This window comes from Vitis vinifera, chromosome 3 (assembly GCF_030704535.1).
Source record: "Vitis vinifera cultivar Pinot Noir 40024 chromosome 3, ASM3070453v1".
NCBI lineage: Eukaryota > Viridiplantae > Streptophyta > Magnoliopsida > Vitales > Vitaceae > Vitis > Vitis vinifera.
This window is the reverse complement of record NC_081807.1, coordinates 3,461,666-3,477,872: the sequence shown is the minus strand read 5'-3', so window position 1 is coordinate 3,477,872 and position 16,207 is coordinate 3,461,666. Positions and strand designations below refer to the sequence as shown.

The 16,207-nt window shown below is 34.6% G+C and overlaps 1 protein-coding gene across 1 annotated transcript; it reads left to right on the top strand.

Moving 5' to 3' along the window:
* Positions 1-11,089: 11,089 nt before the first annotated feature.
* LOC100252098 (transcription factor bHLH63) lies at positions 11,090-14,133 on the top strand. Its single transcript, XM_002284077.4, has 7 exons — positions 11,090-12,015; positions 12,289-12,546; positions 12,635-12,769; positions 12,873-12,944; positions 13,048-13,251; positions 13,340-13,445; positions 13,942-14,133. The coding sequence occupies exons 1-7, from the start codon at positions 11,458-11,460 to the stop codon at positions 13,977-13,979; spliced, it is 1,371 nt and encodes a 456-aa protein (XP_002284113.1). The 5' UTR covers positions 11,090-11,457; the 3' UTR covers positions 13,980-14,133.
* Positions 14,134-16,207: the final 2,074 nt, after the last annotated feature.

Sequence of the window (16,207 nt, the reverse complement as noted above, 5' to 3'; positions counted from 1 at the left end):
CCGTTGCCCAACAGTTGGTGGTCCTTCCCCAAAAAGTTGGGAGGGTCCCTCACAAAGTCTGGACCATCACTAGTCTCTTTTTCAAGAATCAAAGCCCAGATCTTTGATGGCTTCTCCTGGGCACCAGACGCCCTTTTACTTTGCTTTAGGGCACTATACCTTCCCCGGAACCCTAGAATTCCACCACCCATTTTTGGTCCATCCGTTAGAATGCTGCAATTTGCATATATAAAATTTTAAATGGACGCACTGTCTTTATATATATTTCAGGATAAGCAGATAGACTATATGAGATTTGTACCAACCAAAGGGAATAATTTCTCTCTTTAGTTATTCATATATATATATACTCCCCACGGCATGGTTGATAGCTATGTATTTGTCAACATTCATGTTGGACATGCATTCCAAGCTTAAATAAAAAAATAAAAAAATAAAAAAATAAAAAAATAAAATAAAAATAAATAAATAAATAATCCCGACTTCAAAAGCTTAAACTATTCGATAATAAATTAATAATATATACCAAATCGGGTAAATGATTAACCCTAGAAGTGATAAGAAATACCATTTCATCCTATGCATGGCTTCAAATGGCATGAAGAAAAGGTATGGCTTTTTGAAATTTTAGTCATACATTCGTCAAGGGTCTTCATCTGGTGGATGGAGCTCGACGTTGATGACACATGGTTTCGAGATGGAAAATGGATAGAATTATTGGAATGGTTAATGTCATAATCTTGTTGGTCATAAAGACATAAACAGCCTGCAAGTGGGGCAGATTTAGATTAGATTTGGTGTGCCATATCTTAAGGGGGACCTGTAATATGAATATGTGATACCATATGCCATGTGAAGCAGTACAAAATGGAGTTGATAAGTCCTTTTTTTTTTAGGCCCCGGGAATAAAGCTACATGGACATGCAGCACCTAAACTTGGGCTCATTCACATTTTTATACCTACCATAATTGTTTTCATTTAGTGATATCATCATTTTATTGACTCATAGGAACAAAATTTATGCCCCTTGATTGTTGTTTGGACCATCTCTTTGGTTGTCAGATATGAATTTCACATCAATAATGTTTTTTCAATTTCTTTACAAAATATTTTTTCTAAATAATGAAGAAGAAGAAACATATTTAATACCATTTTCTTAAATTTGTAAGCAAATTAAAATATTAAGACTTTGTTAGGTTTGATTTTTGAGAAGTCAAAAACTCTTATTTAAGCTTTAATAAAAGTTTCTGTACCTATTTATTTAATTTTATTCAAAAAGTTTATAACTTAAAAAAAAAAGTTTAATTTGAAAATTAATATTGTTTATAGTTAAAACTTGATTGTGACTTATATAAAAATTATAATTTTGACTTTGGTTTCAGTTTTTAATTAAGATGGTGTCTGTTTTTTTGTTAAATAGAAAATGTCAAAATATTTGATTTTTTCTATTTATTTAAAAGTAACTTATTGACATCATCCAATATAACTAAAGTGAATTTGTTATCAATAGATTCAATTTAATTATGTTGAATGATGTCAATAAATTACTTTTAACTGAATAAAAAAAGGTTAAATATTTTAATATTTTCTATTCAGCAAAAAAACTAATATCATCTAAAACTAAAATCTAGACAAACAAGACTTTAACTCACGGGAATAGTGTTTGTTGATTGAAGCTAAATTAGATATTAAATCGGTATTACTTATTCAATAAATGTAATGAGATCAAAGACGGGAATTATAGATAGGCAATAGGTACAAGTAGGCAATTATTCAATTAGCACACTTTTTAGTTTCTTACCCTACACTTAAGACAGTTGTAGGTACTTATAAGCCTAGACCAAGTTGCATGATATATATGGCATAGGAAAATCTTATTATAAAATTTTGTTATGATATATAGTATGGTATAATTTTCCTTTGCCTGATACATTATGTATTAGAGCTTATCCTGGGAAAATGATGGACACAGACTTTGATTCCCAGAGAAAAAATCAAGTTGAAATGACTATAAATATAAACCAGAGTTGGAGGCCAATTCCAAAGGGTACTTTAATTGTACAAGGAGAGGATCAAACTTCAAAATCTAACAGGATGGAGAAGATATAAGAGGAGTGGTAAAGAACAGAAGGCTAAAATTATTATATTATAATGATAACTCAAAACAGCTGGATGTCTCAAAATCATATTGACTTTGTTTACACCCAACCAAACACCATCATAATCTTGAAAGACTCCATCCCCCACCATCTTTACAGTTGGAGGAACCCACATTTTAAAAGAGCCCCCACAATCAATGCCCAAGGACTCCTCTACAGACCCTCCCAATCAAATTCATGGACCCCTTTTGCTGGGTCTCAATGGCATCATTTTATAATGAGTGAAGTTGAAGAAAATAATAAAAGCAAGGTGACTCTCCATAACAAAATATCAATTAGTGTCATTATGAGGACTAACATTATTGGCCAATAAATGGGTTCATATCTTATTGTCTCAATAAACTTAGCAAACTAATATGCTTACTCTCTAATCAAAGGCACACACATTAATCATTATAAAAAAATTTGCCCACTTTTACCAAAGATTAATGCAACCACTCTCAATGATTAGCAAGAGAATTCCCTCATTTGAGCCATGAAAATATGAAGTTATGAAAGTGGAGACATGAGAGAATTGAAGATAGTTAATCAATTGAATAAGGATATATATTTGAGTGTTTGGTGTTGTTGGAGGTATAATAATGTCGTTTTCAAGTTCAAAAATGAGTCATTTAGATGATGCTGATGATCAAATGTTATAAAAGGTTTAATCTATTCTTGTTTGATATCATTTGATTTTCAAATGAGATGGTTAAAACTCAATCTAAGAATTGACATTAGAACTGGGATCATGAATTTGAGTCACGGGAGTTTCAAGTTGAGGGACTGATTGTTGAGGTGCAATAGTATCGCTCTTAAGCTCAATGATGGGTTATCTCAAATGATGGTGAACGAATGTCATTAAAGACTTAGTATATCATTATTAAATATCAATTAATTTTCAAACAAGATGATTAAAATCTAATCACATGTGTCATGATCAATAAACTTTGCACAACTTCTATAATTATAAAGTGGTACCACCCCCCCACTTTCCATCATCTTCAAGCTTCAATTCTCCAAGTTTAGTGTCCCACTGTCCTTTTGATGATGCTCTCCATGGGACATCATATTAATGTTATTTCTGATTCATGTTTGGAAGACAATAGGGAAGGGTGTGAAGGCTAGCCTAATTTGGGGACATGCCAAGGTGTATGATATATACTTGTGGTCAGTGGTTGGCATTGAAGCTTACTGCTTCTTCTCATGCAATAACTTTTTTGAGTTGTATATGATTTCCATGACAAATAGGAGTTTAAACTATATATTGAAAAAAAAAAAAAAATCCTACCTCAAATTAATGTCAAGGATTGTCTTTGGCCCCATGAAGACCCCTCAGAAGCAATCACTACCATGACCTATGCAGTATTAAATCCTCATTATCATCCAAATTATAAAAAAATTTATGCTTTAGAAATAGAGGTGATGATAATAGAGAGATAGGAGCGATGAATAATGAGTCGACAACTATCGATCCTCGGTAGGTATAAAGGGTCTTGGGGGGACACAAGGCAAGAATGAGTTGGAGCATACAAGGAAAATAGTGTAATGGTAAGAAGATGTACTGGTTTCGGTGGCTAAAAGAAATGGGGACACACCCCATATGGGCTTATGAATTGGAAAATCAAACCTCCTAACTCTAAAAAATGCCTAAAGATGCCTTAAATTTCACTATGATAACCTCCCTTCAACCATATGAAGTTCATGAATTTAGGCTCTTCATGTCCTTGTACATAATGGGTTACCTCTGAAACTTCATGTGAGGCTGTCTCTCCAATTTCCTTTAGTTTTACATCATCACCCAACTCCAATTCCAAACAAACTTCAACTAGAAAGGGACAGCAGGGTAACATAGCTATCAAGGCCAGAATGAGGGGTAACTTCTCTTTTAGGCTTTTGCTTTTGGACTAGGACTAGGCATTGGAGTTGGTTGATGAAGCATCTCAAATGGGGTTGGCTTTTAGGACCCTTTTTTAGGGTCTAATGGATGAAGGTACTGGTGGATGGAAATGGTCTTTAGGGTACTGTGCCACACCACTCAAAAAAGGGGTGTTGGAGAATTTTCAGTGGTCACTAAGAAAAGCCAGTTGGAAAATTGTGAAATGCTCCCTTTGGCCTTTTTCTTCCCTAAAGTTCCCGTCAAGCTATGGTGGATGTGTCATTAAAGTATATTGTACAAAATTTTGTAGTATGGTTTTTTATTTCCCAATTTTACCTTGCAAATGAAGAAAAGGAATTGTGGGCCTTTTTCACTTTTGAAGGATAAAATATTAAAATCCCAAAGCAATAAGAATTTCTAGTACAAAATTTTCAAAAGTTGAAGCAATTGGCCCCAAATAAATGTTAAAGAAGAGTATTTCTTCTCATCTTCCTGCTCCCACATATATACCATCACACACTGTATTTCTTTTCAAAATTGGAATACCACATTCCATAGATCTTATGGTATGATCACTTCAAAAATGCAACTTTGTGAGGAGGCAAATTTTTGACCATTTCCTCCAAACAAGAACAAGCAATAGTCAGCATTGAATTTTGAAGAAGTTAGACCCACATTACTCTCAATTCAAATAAGCAAGTAGAAGAACAATTCCCTACAAAAATGTATACTTTTTTCTTATTCTAATGAGGTAGATCTCAGAACTCCATCATGCCTCATGGCTTCAAGATTTGAGTAGAGTAAAGCCAAACTGCAGCCCAATCTTGAAGGTTGGTTGTGAACTTTAGAACAGAAGCTAGAGGCACATGCAAATGTGGGGAAGGAGGAATTGGACCAGAGTGGAAAAGGGAGTTGAGGGGCAAGAAGAAAGATTGAATAAGGATTGAGTTCCCTTTTGATTTTTGTTTTTATCAAAGGAAAATTTGTAGGAAGAGTGGGTATGTTGGTTTGGGGAAGATGATGCTTGGACATGAAACTTGTCTTTGCTATTGCAATCTGACATATAAAAATCATGTCTTTGACCTCCCCTTTTTGCTTATTGACTCATTTCCTACTGATTCATGCACCCAACCATCCCCCTCTAAAAAGCAAGAATCATTTCTCCTCCATATGTCTCCTTCCTTATCCTCAATTCCCTAATCATCATTCTTTCTCTTTCCTTTTTCATCTAAATTTCTAGATTTCATTGCCTAACATGCACTAATAGACACTAAAACCATGATTTGGAAAGGTAATATTAATATGAAAGTTTTATTAAATATAAAACAATTTACATTCACAAAAATAATAGAATCATTGCTTTAACCTTTTTTGTTTTTCAAAAACCAAAATAATTCCAAGAAAATTTTAATGAAAAAAATGTTTAAAAAAAATTATTTTCTTATGTTTGATTTACTATTAAAAATTTTAAAAATTAAATACATTAAAAAATAATCAGAAAGTTATGCATTTTTAAATTATTTAATTTTTATATAAAAAAATTGAAATAAGTAAAATAAATTTGAATTAATAAATAAAAATTAATTTATTGAGTTTTTTTTTTCTTTCCTTCGGCATTTTTCTTTAAATTTTTTATGAACCAAACATATTCTCATCATCATAATTAAAATTTTATAATATATTTGCATTTTTTAATAATATTTTATAAATAAAACTTAAAATTAAAATTTTGATTTTTAGTGAAAAAATTCTTCATATATAAAAGTTCTATTAAATATGAAACAATTTAATGTACATTTTTTGGGTTTTTTTAAGTAAAATTAAAAAAAATAATATAAAATTAAAACATTTTATAAAAAAAAATCTAAATTTACTTTATATCTTTAGAAGACATTTTCAAAATTTTTAAAATTTTGAGGCACTAAAAATTTTTTATACCTTAATTTTTTTTAAACAATTTTTAAAATCGTTATTTTTTTTTTCAGTGTAATTTTTTTTTTTAATATAAGCCTCTAAAAATTCATCTCATATAAAAATTATTACTATTTAAAACAAAAAATATATATATCCACAATGGATACTTAATGCTTATATTATCAATAAAATTCTTATTAAATTTAAATTTAAGGTGGACATAAAAGAAGAATGTTTTATTTTTTGCAATACATAAATAAAAGTCTGGCACATCAATGTAATGCCTTTAAATGAATTGCCTTTTTGGAGATGGGTAGGAATAAAAGCTAATGTGATCCAGCAGGCTGGTTTTGACATTTTACCAAGAAAAGTACACAAGAAAATGAAATAAAGGAAGAGAAAATTAATAATAATTAGAAAGAGTGGAGTATTGATACATAGCTTTCATACACTTTTTTGCCTGAGAAGTCTGAAATCACAACAAAAGGGCCAACCCCAGCTGGGAAGAAGTGCCCTTTGAGATGGGCAGATGGGTCTGTATGCCCTTTGAGATTATACCCTTTCATGGTCCCACCCACCTCTTGCCTGGCCCTAAGAGGAAAATTCTTCAATTTTGTTGGGCAGTGTCTCCCTAGCTATGGAGGGTATAGGCCTGTGCCCTTCCTTTGGTCTACCATTCATTATTTCATTTGCTATTTTCTTTAAAAAAAAATAATCTTTTCTTTCCCCATCTATGCTATAGTTTTCTTTAATTATTGATTTAGCAAAAAATAATTTTCAAGTTCCAAAGTCATGCATGCATAAATGTTCTGAGCAATATCCAAATTAATTAGTATTTATTTTTCTTCAAAAAATGTTTTTTATAAGTCCAAATAATTCTTAGAATGAAATTATATCTTAATTTTAAAATACCTATATTATTTTTAAAATATTAAAATTTTAATCACACATTTTATTAGGACACGTGCCACTGTGAGCAGCAGACACCAAGGCAAATGAAAATTTCTGAAATATTTTCTGTCTAATTATTATTATTATTATGGAACCAAATTAATAAATTCAAGTATATAGATATAATAGAAAAAGAAAAAGTATCCATGAATGATCTGATGGGTAGAAGAGCAATTTCCCAAGAATCCCACAACATTATTTATGAGAAAAAACAAAAATAATAAAACTAAGAATATTAATATGGATTTCTTATAAGATCATTAGATGTCACGCGATTCAATGTACATAGGTCACGTCCTCCCAAGTGAGGTATGATTTTAAACGATTTTAAACATATTTAATGAACGCCCATTTAGTATAAAGTATTAAAATATTTATTTAAAAATATAATTATTTAAAATCTATTTAAGGAAGATATTTATTTTCAAATGGTTAGAGTTTGGTGACCTGAATTTTCTTTAGTCCAACTTGATATGAATAAGCCCGACCCCGTAACCCACCATAGATCTCAATGAGGGTGCAGAGGCTTCGCTCTCGCGATATGGACCTACTTTGTTTATTATTCTCGCCTATGTATAATGTATATTTTTAGGGTTATGATGATGATTATGTTTCTTCTCTAACCGTTCACAATTCTCCCCCTTATACCAATTTTTTGGTATAATGGATTTTCTTTTTCTTTACCTATGATTTTTTCCTTTTAGGTTTTCCATGTAAATCTATATATTCTTATTCTATGTTTTTTCTTATTATCTATTTTCGTTATTTCGTAATACAAATTAAGAGTTTTGGAGAAATTTTAAAAATTTTAAAAATTCTTTATAATAAATTTTCTAAAAGATATTTTTTATCTTACCTAACATAGATAAAAACATAGGTAATTTTTGTGTATGTATTTTAAAATTATTTAGTTTTTTTATATGAATAAGAGGAAAAATAAGGAGAATAAATTTGAAAAAACATATAAAAATAATTTATTAATTTTAAATATTTTTTCTTTTTTCATGTTATTTTTAATTTCTATTTTCTTTTCTTTATTTTATTTTTCATTTTTTTTAAGAACCAAACATTTAAATGACTATCCAAAAAAAAAAAAAAAAAGAGAAAGATATTATATCAAAAAATTATTCACAAACCAACTCTAAGAAAAAGATCTAATACACTAGAAAGAATATAGCATACAATCCCATGTAAGAAATTTAGTATGTGGAATTGTATTTGAAGTTGTATAATTATGTTAGAGTTTTAAAAAGCTATTTTGGTTCTTTATTTAAAAAAAAAAAAAGTAACATTTTTATTATAAAAATATAAAAAAAATTATTTTCTTCAATATTTTTTAGAAACCAAATATACCTTAAAGTTCTTTTCTACGAGTTTTCCTTCCTCTCCTTCTCCTCTATGACATAAAAAAACAAAATAAGTAAATAAAGAAGAAGAGGAGAAAGATTTTGATAGAAAAAAGAAATGTACGAAATGGGGCCTTAGAGATGAAGAAAGAAGTGGAGATGCATGTGTGAAGAGAGAGGAAGAAGCATTAAAAGAGAGAAGGGAGCCCATAGTTTGAGTCGGTAAATGTAATGATTAGAAATGGGAAGGCAAGGGAATGGAGTATGAGACAGAAGAGGAGTCTCTGGAGATGTCTCTCTTTAATAGGGGGAGATCAGGAGAGGAGAGGAGAAGGTAGAAGGGGAGGCTTGGCTTGGGGCTTGACCTCTCCCTTGGATCTGCTGCTGCAATGATGCTCTATGATCTACCTATCTATCTTCTTCCAATGTATCTCTAATCTCTCCTCCATTATTTTATTTTTATTTTCATTTATCCATCAAAGATAAGATAAGAGAGAGAGAGAGAGAGAGAGAGAGAGAGAGAGAGAGAGAGAGAGGGAAACTAACTCCATATACGAATAAACTATTTCAATGTCAATGAGTGGTTCGTCCCTGTGTTTCTGCAACACCTTCCTCATATGCTGACAAATGCCTTTGCATTGAATTTTGGACTGCACACCCACCATTCACAAACCCCTATTCCTCCCCCCTTTTTATTTTCCTCTCTGATTTGGTGTGGTTGAACCTCATTGGACCACATTCTCTGCACAATCCATGGGCATTGAAACATATGAGCTCATAGATTTCAGGGAGGAATCATTTTCAACTTCTTAATTTCAGTGTAAAATAAAAAAAATCAAATCCATAGAATCTAGGAGAGAATGGGCATGAGATATTCAAATGGAAAATGATGTCTTTCATTTGATATAATGTCAAGATTATTTGTTTCATTCATAACTTTTAGGGAAGTTTATTTTTAAAGTTATATATATATATGAATAATAAATTTAACGTCAATAAAATATTTTTATATTTTATTTTGGACCCGTTTCATTTATTTTTTATGTAAATAATTAATAATGTAAAATGTTATAAACTTATAATTAATTTTAATTATATTTGATATTTTTCATAGTAAAATCAAAATGAGAATTTTTTTTAAAGCATTTTTCTTGAATATTTTTGGAGCACACCCCACACATTTAATTTTTCTTGACAAATTAATACCATTGTGCTCAAAACTATCATGATTGTTGCCTTTGAACGTTTGATAAAGAACAAAATTATACATATATAAAAGAAAAAAAAAAAAAAAAAGCAAGAAACAAAACCTCACTTGCCCAAATTTCCATGCAGTTCCAAAATGACCAAAGTGGACATACTTTGATACCATACATTTGTACAATAAATCTCTATATAAGGTAGTATTATACTTAAAAAGGAAAGAAGAAGCATTAAAGATAGAAATACATTGTCTTTATGTAAAGAAAGGAGAAGAAAAACACAAAGCAAAGAAAAGGAGAAATGGATAGGGGTAGGGGGTAGTTTTCTGGGGATGAAGCCCACAGAGAAAGTGATTGAAAAAGTAGGATAGAGAAAGAGAGGCCCCATTTGCCTTTAGTTTTGGTATTGAGTCATGTGTGAATGTATGGAATTGAGAGTGAGTAAGTGAGAGAAAGAAAGCAAAGAGAGGCTTACTAATAAAGTAGAGGAAAAGAATTTGGAGAAGTTGATGATAGGGCCCCCATTAGGTGATAATGGAAGTAGCCTTCATCCTCTCTGGCCTTGTTCCCACCATCCCCCTGATTATATCTCCCTTTTCCCCTCCCCTTCGTTCACTCTCCTCGATCTAAATACCTTTCACAACAAAAATTCTCGTAAATGGACCGTCGATAATTTCTGCTATCTATGACAATGACATATGGTCTTATTCTAATCTAGACTTAGAAATGATAAAATCATCCTTAAATTGACTACATCTCAATTTTCATCTTATCGGTATAATTATAGTTTCAAATAATTTTTTTTGACAAATCCATTTAACTAATCCATCAATCAGTCTCGAGTAGTAGAAACATCGTTTTATTTTAATGTAGCCAAGAGTTTCAAGGGCTTTCATCATGTTGAAGTCAAATAAAGACTATTAATTAAGCAATAATAGATGTTAATCACGTTGTTGACTAATAAGAATAAATCTTTGTTAGAATCAAATCTAAAATCTAATATGGAGTTGATGGTTGTGCGGAAAGTCCATGCATTTGAGATATTTGGGGAAGGACTTTTTTTGGGGGGTTTATGTAATCAGTAGAGATAGTTAGGGCTGTAAGTAGAAAGTTAGATATATGATTCTGACAATTAATGACAAAGGTATAACGATAGTGAAAGTATTATTGTATTATTATTAAAAAAATGAAAATATACTATTTTTAGGACTGACATCTTCCCTAACACCCGCAGAATCTTCAGCTAAAGCATGCAATCCTATGATTGCAGTAGTCCACGCCCCACAACGCGTGTGGAGAGCACTGTCTAGTGGGAGGAGGGCTGTGATTCCACGCTTCTCTGGAGGGTTAGGGTAGCCTAAAGCTTTCTGACATACCCTACAACTACCGGGCACCCAGTGCCAATCAGAGAGCAGCCCTAGGCCCGTTTTTAGGGGGGTCGTCACGATCCACGTCATCAGTCTGACACGTCAAATGGGAGGCACCGGAGAGTGACACGTGTGGGTAAACCATGTGAGCGGAAGCGGAATGGTTCTGGGCCCGTTAGCCCAAAACCCCGTTTTCTTGAGGATCACCTCTGGACAAGCCCACGTGGCGGTCATGTCAGTGGGGCCCATCACCCACGGCCTCTGGTTATGGATACATTCGATGGCTCTCTGCCCCAGTTGCCCCTCCCTCTATCTCACTCCTATGATCCTATCTTTCTCTCTCTCATTTATTCCGGTGAGAAGGGTCAGAATCCGGTTGTTGCTGTCAGACTCCTCCGGTGACTTTTTTCATTTATATATACCCCACCCTCCTTACTCTTTTAGCCTTACACAATTCTTATTATTTTTTTCTCTTCTACTCCCACACTAACTTCAACGCCGGCGACAAGCGCAAGTTAGTAATAGCCGTGTAAACACACGGTTACATGCTTACATAGGCGCAAGGTAGCAACGCCACCCCTTATGAAGGAGTATATAGCTGCCTAAAGCACCAAATTTGTACTAGGAAAGCACACTGCGTAGGATAGCAAGGGTGGTTAATGATGAACATGGCGTCGCCGGAGATGCTGCACTGCCTAAGTACGTCAGGGAATGTTGCCGGAAACGGTACCGACATGACTGTTTTCGAGAGGCAGAGAGTCCGGATGAAGTGGCAGCAAGAGCAGTTTCAGCAGCAGCAGCAGCAGCAACAGCAGAGCTATTTTGGTGGAAATGAGTTTAGTATGTTTTCCATGGGTGGTCAGGTTGGACAAGCTCAGCAGTTTCATGGGTTGATCAACGGTGACTCAGCGGGCGTCGGGGACTTGTTGGGCCGGGCGGTGAAGGCGGACCCCGGTTTGGAAAATGTGTGGCCGGAGTTTGGGAAATTGACGATGCCCGGAACCGGATTTAATGTGGAGAACGCAGGATTTGAGTCTGCAGGAATACTGAATTGCTCGGGGTTTGAGATGAATCATACTACTTCGAGAACCTCCAGTTGCCCACTAGCGGCGGCGGAGGCTAAAGTTCGGGAGTCTGTTTTGCCAGAGAAGATAGCTTCGGCGGTCGGAAGAGAGAGCTTCAAGAAGAGAAAGGCTGATAAGGTGCAGAGCCCAAAGGTATGCTTCTTCTGTTGTCTAAACCTTTGGAGGGTTTGATCATTTGGTTTTTCTCTGAAACAAGCCCGGAAAGTATAGATTTTTCAGTTCCTTTTTACCTTCTCTTCACTCATTTCTTGTCTCTCAAAATGACTCAATTCTCCCGTCTTGTCCTGTATGGTCTCCACAACTCTGTTTCTGCTCTGTCATTCACTTACATCCATCTAAGGCCCCATTGCCTTTGTTCACTTCACAAATCACTCAACTTGCTCATCAAAAACTGGGTCTGTTCAGGTTGTTGCAGAAGAGGAAACCAAAGATAAGAGGATTAAGGGATGTGCAGAGGATGGGGAGTCCAAGATCACTGAGGCAAACAATAACAAAAACAGCACCACCACCACTACAACCACCGCAACCACCACCACCACCAACAACAACAATAGAGAAACATCAGCAGATACTTCAAAGGTTTCAGAAGTTCAAAAACCCGACTACATTCATGTTCGAGCACGGCGAGGCCAGGCCACTGACAGCCACAGCCTGGCCGAAAGAGTAAGTAGCAAGTTCATAAACGATTTTCCGCATAGTTTACCTTCTCTTGAGTAGTTTATCTAACTTATGTTGTGTGTGCCCTGTGTAGGTGAGAAGGGAGAAAATCAGCGAGAGAATGAAATATCTGCAAGATTTAGTTCCGGGATGCAACAAGATCACAGGGAAGGCCGGAATGCTCGATGAAATCATCAATTATGTACAATCTCTTCAACGACAAGTAGAGGTACAGGGCCACAGACTCATCAATCTTAATACACAAAATATAGATACACATATATCTCCATGTTGCTGAATTCAGTCTAATTATCGAACCACTTTGTAAACAGTTTCTATCCATGAAACTAGCAGCTGTGAATCCCAGACTTGACTTCAACATCGACAACTTCCTAGCAAAAGAGGTGAGGGAACCTAAAAATCAGTAAATCCATGCAAACATGCTAGTTTTTCATGATTCTCCTGTTTGTTCTAATTTCTAACTGTCATTTGCTTTTATGTCAACAGGTGTTTCCTGCTTGTGCAGCCAATTTTCCAACCATCGGAATGTCATCAGAAATGACTAACCCTTCATATCTTCACTATGATCCAATACAACAAGTGGCTACATGTGGGGTGGAAATGGGAATAAATCCCGCAGAAATCGCGCTCCGCAGAACCATAAGCGCCCCAGTATCAATCCCTGATACTTTTCTGGACTCCTGCTTCACTGTAAATTTCCCATACTTGGTCTCTCACTAGTGTAGACATTTCTTTTCTCTTTTGGTATCGTCTCTCACATAGACCGCTTGCTTTACAGCAAATCCAGCCCTCTTCAACCTGGGATGCTGATTTACAAAACCTTTACGGCCCAGAATTTCATCAAGGAAGATTAATGTCCTTCCCATCTCAGGCAGCATTTACAGGTAAATACAATCAAAATGTCTTGTCAATGTTCTGATAATAAAGTAACAAATGACGCAAATGGATTAAAATATAGATGATAGAGACCATAAAGAGACCCACAAACGCTCAGCACTGGAGGGCTGGTCAGGTCCTATCTCTGGTTTTTTTTAAAAAAATGAAGAAATTGCTTATAAGGATCTTTCTTTTTACTGTCTTTTTTCCTCCTATATATCTTTTGAATGACCATATATTCCATATACTGTTCTTCCAAAAAGAAAAAGCTACTAAAGGAATTATGCATTAGGACTTGTTCAAGACATCTAACTGTTTATGATTCACAAGTTCAGACAAAATCAACGGTTCTAATGCCTAATCAGAAAGAATAAAATTATAGTGTCGTTGGATAATAGGGGGAGATACTCTTCCATTTCTCTGACAATTACATTTTCTCTAAACCGTAAAAGAACATGTCACCTTGAATTGTTGGATCTAAAGGGGTTGAACTCACTTTTGCAGGTCCCATTGATGCTAGCAATCTAAAGATGGAGATGTGAATCGGAACATTAATCATACGATTTCTTGGATGAGTTTAATCCATATGCCATTTCGCCCTGATTCTTTTTCGATTTTTTTCTCCAAGTACATAAAATATATAATGTATGTATATTGCAGCGTACTATAAATAATATCGATACGTATTGACCTCAATTGTTTCTTGTTAGCATCTTATAATAACTACAACATTATGAGACTCGTTCACACCATAGGTACCAAAAAAGTTTGATAGTGATGGAGGAGGGGACCGAGGAATTAGGGTTGAAGGCAAGTTTTAGTGTTGGGTGGGGCAAGGGAGCTAGGTTGAGATGGATGAAGGCAAGGAAAGGTGGTGTCATTCAGCAATCCTTTGCAATTACTCTTTTCTGATATCCTTGCTGGTGCTGGTCATATAACTGTTTCGAGGACTAAACTACCCTTGTAATCAGTTGAAAGACAAAATAATCCAAAAGTACACCAGTGCCACATACTATGATTGGGATTTGCAAGAATTGCCACAAAAATTAAGTGTTACTGAAGAAGAAATGCAACGTACTAATCCAGTGGCACAACTTGTCCCTGTGTTGGATACACCTAAGAGACAACTACCAGCATTCCAGTGAAGGACAGAGAGCACGAGCCCACTGGTGGACCTCTTGGTTCTCTTTTGGTACAGAATAATGCATGTAGATTGAGACCCATGATTAGACAATGAGCCAGAATTTCTTTCTTTTCTTTTTTAGAGCTATCTTCCAGCTGAATCATGAGATAATTCATGCTTCAGACATCCTACGCAAGTCCTGTGTGAATAAGCAAGCAAAAATCATATCAACAACGCATAAGAAAAAGGTCTCATTGCCCAAAGGTATCTGGGCCCTTCACATCTAACCTCATGTCAGATGCTGAGAGCTCAGAATCGGTTAAAAGTAGCTTAGGCCTTCTTTACATTAAAGAGTTGTCCCATTTCAAATTCATATCAGTTTTAAACCATAAAACAAACTCATAGTATGATAATATCACCCATCAACTAAGCGGAAAGCTACTTTCCACGTGCCCGATTTACGTACATAAATCAGCGTCTTATCATTATTAATCACAACTATGATAGTTATCGTTAAGGAGGTTTACAGTTTTATCAGTTGGCAAGAAAACTTTGTTCGCAATTGGAAGAGTAAAGTATTCATTTTGGAGCTTATGAAATGAATAGAGAGGTGAAGGAGAACTCTTAGGAAAGGAAGACTATCCTTTTGTAAAGTTCTTTAATGCTTGACATTGTCTTAAAGATGAAACTAAAGTTTTCCAAAGTCTTTTAATATTTGAATATAGCCGTTATTAACGACTAAAAGCTTTGTATCCTTTGTCCTCATCTATGATGTTCTGGTTCTCAAATGGTCACAATTCACTGAACTACAACAGCCCTACTAGGATAATGCAAAAATATAAAGGATCAGTCCAAAAGTCATTCTACACAAGAATGTCACAGGGGGTAGAAAAGGAACATCAACCAACGATTAATCCTCTCCCTGTTTCGTTTCAAATGGACCTTAATATTTCTAAAATTCCTTCCCTTCCCTATTTTGTTTTGTGTATAAGAATTTGAACCTTTTTAGTGGTCTTGGGTAGGATTGAACCCTGTTTGTTAGGGTAGAAAGTTTGGAATAACTTTATTAGCAACATATAACATTCAGGTCACAGCATAAAGAAACACAATGAAAAGGGTAATTTGGATAAAGAATCTGTTTTTTTTTTTCTCTGATAGGCAAACAGAGAATATATCAAACAGCATCTAATAAAAAAGGACGCATCCTATGCATACAGGCGGTATACAAAAGGCACCAATTTGGATAGACTTCTCCAACAATGAGAAGTTCTAATTCTTCTATATTTCTAACATACTTGATCCTCTCATTCAAGATTTAAAACTTAAGAAAGGAGCTTTTCAGTGTTGGGTTGCCGCTGCAGAGGGCAGGGCCCAGCAGACGTTGCCTGCACCTTAACTGCATCTTCTTGTCCCTTGGATTGTAGGAAGCTGAGCTTTCCTTCGTTTTCAAGCTATTCATAATAGTGAGAAGGGTGGGGCCAGACCAATCCATAGGCAAGATCTCTTTGATTCTCTTTGCTTCATGGATGGAGAGAGATGATTTTGCCTTTTCTCTTTCCTGGGCCCACTTAAGCTAGTGTGATATTTTCCCTTGTTAAAGAGGTTACCACTCTTCTCACTTTTCACACAACGCGGTTCCAAAGAATA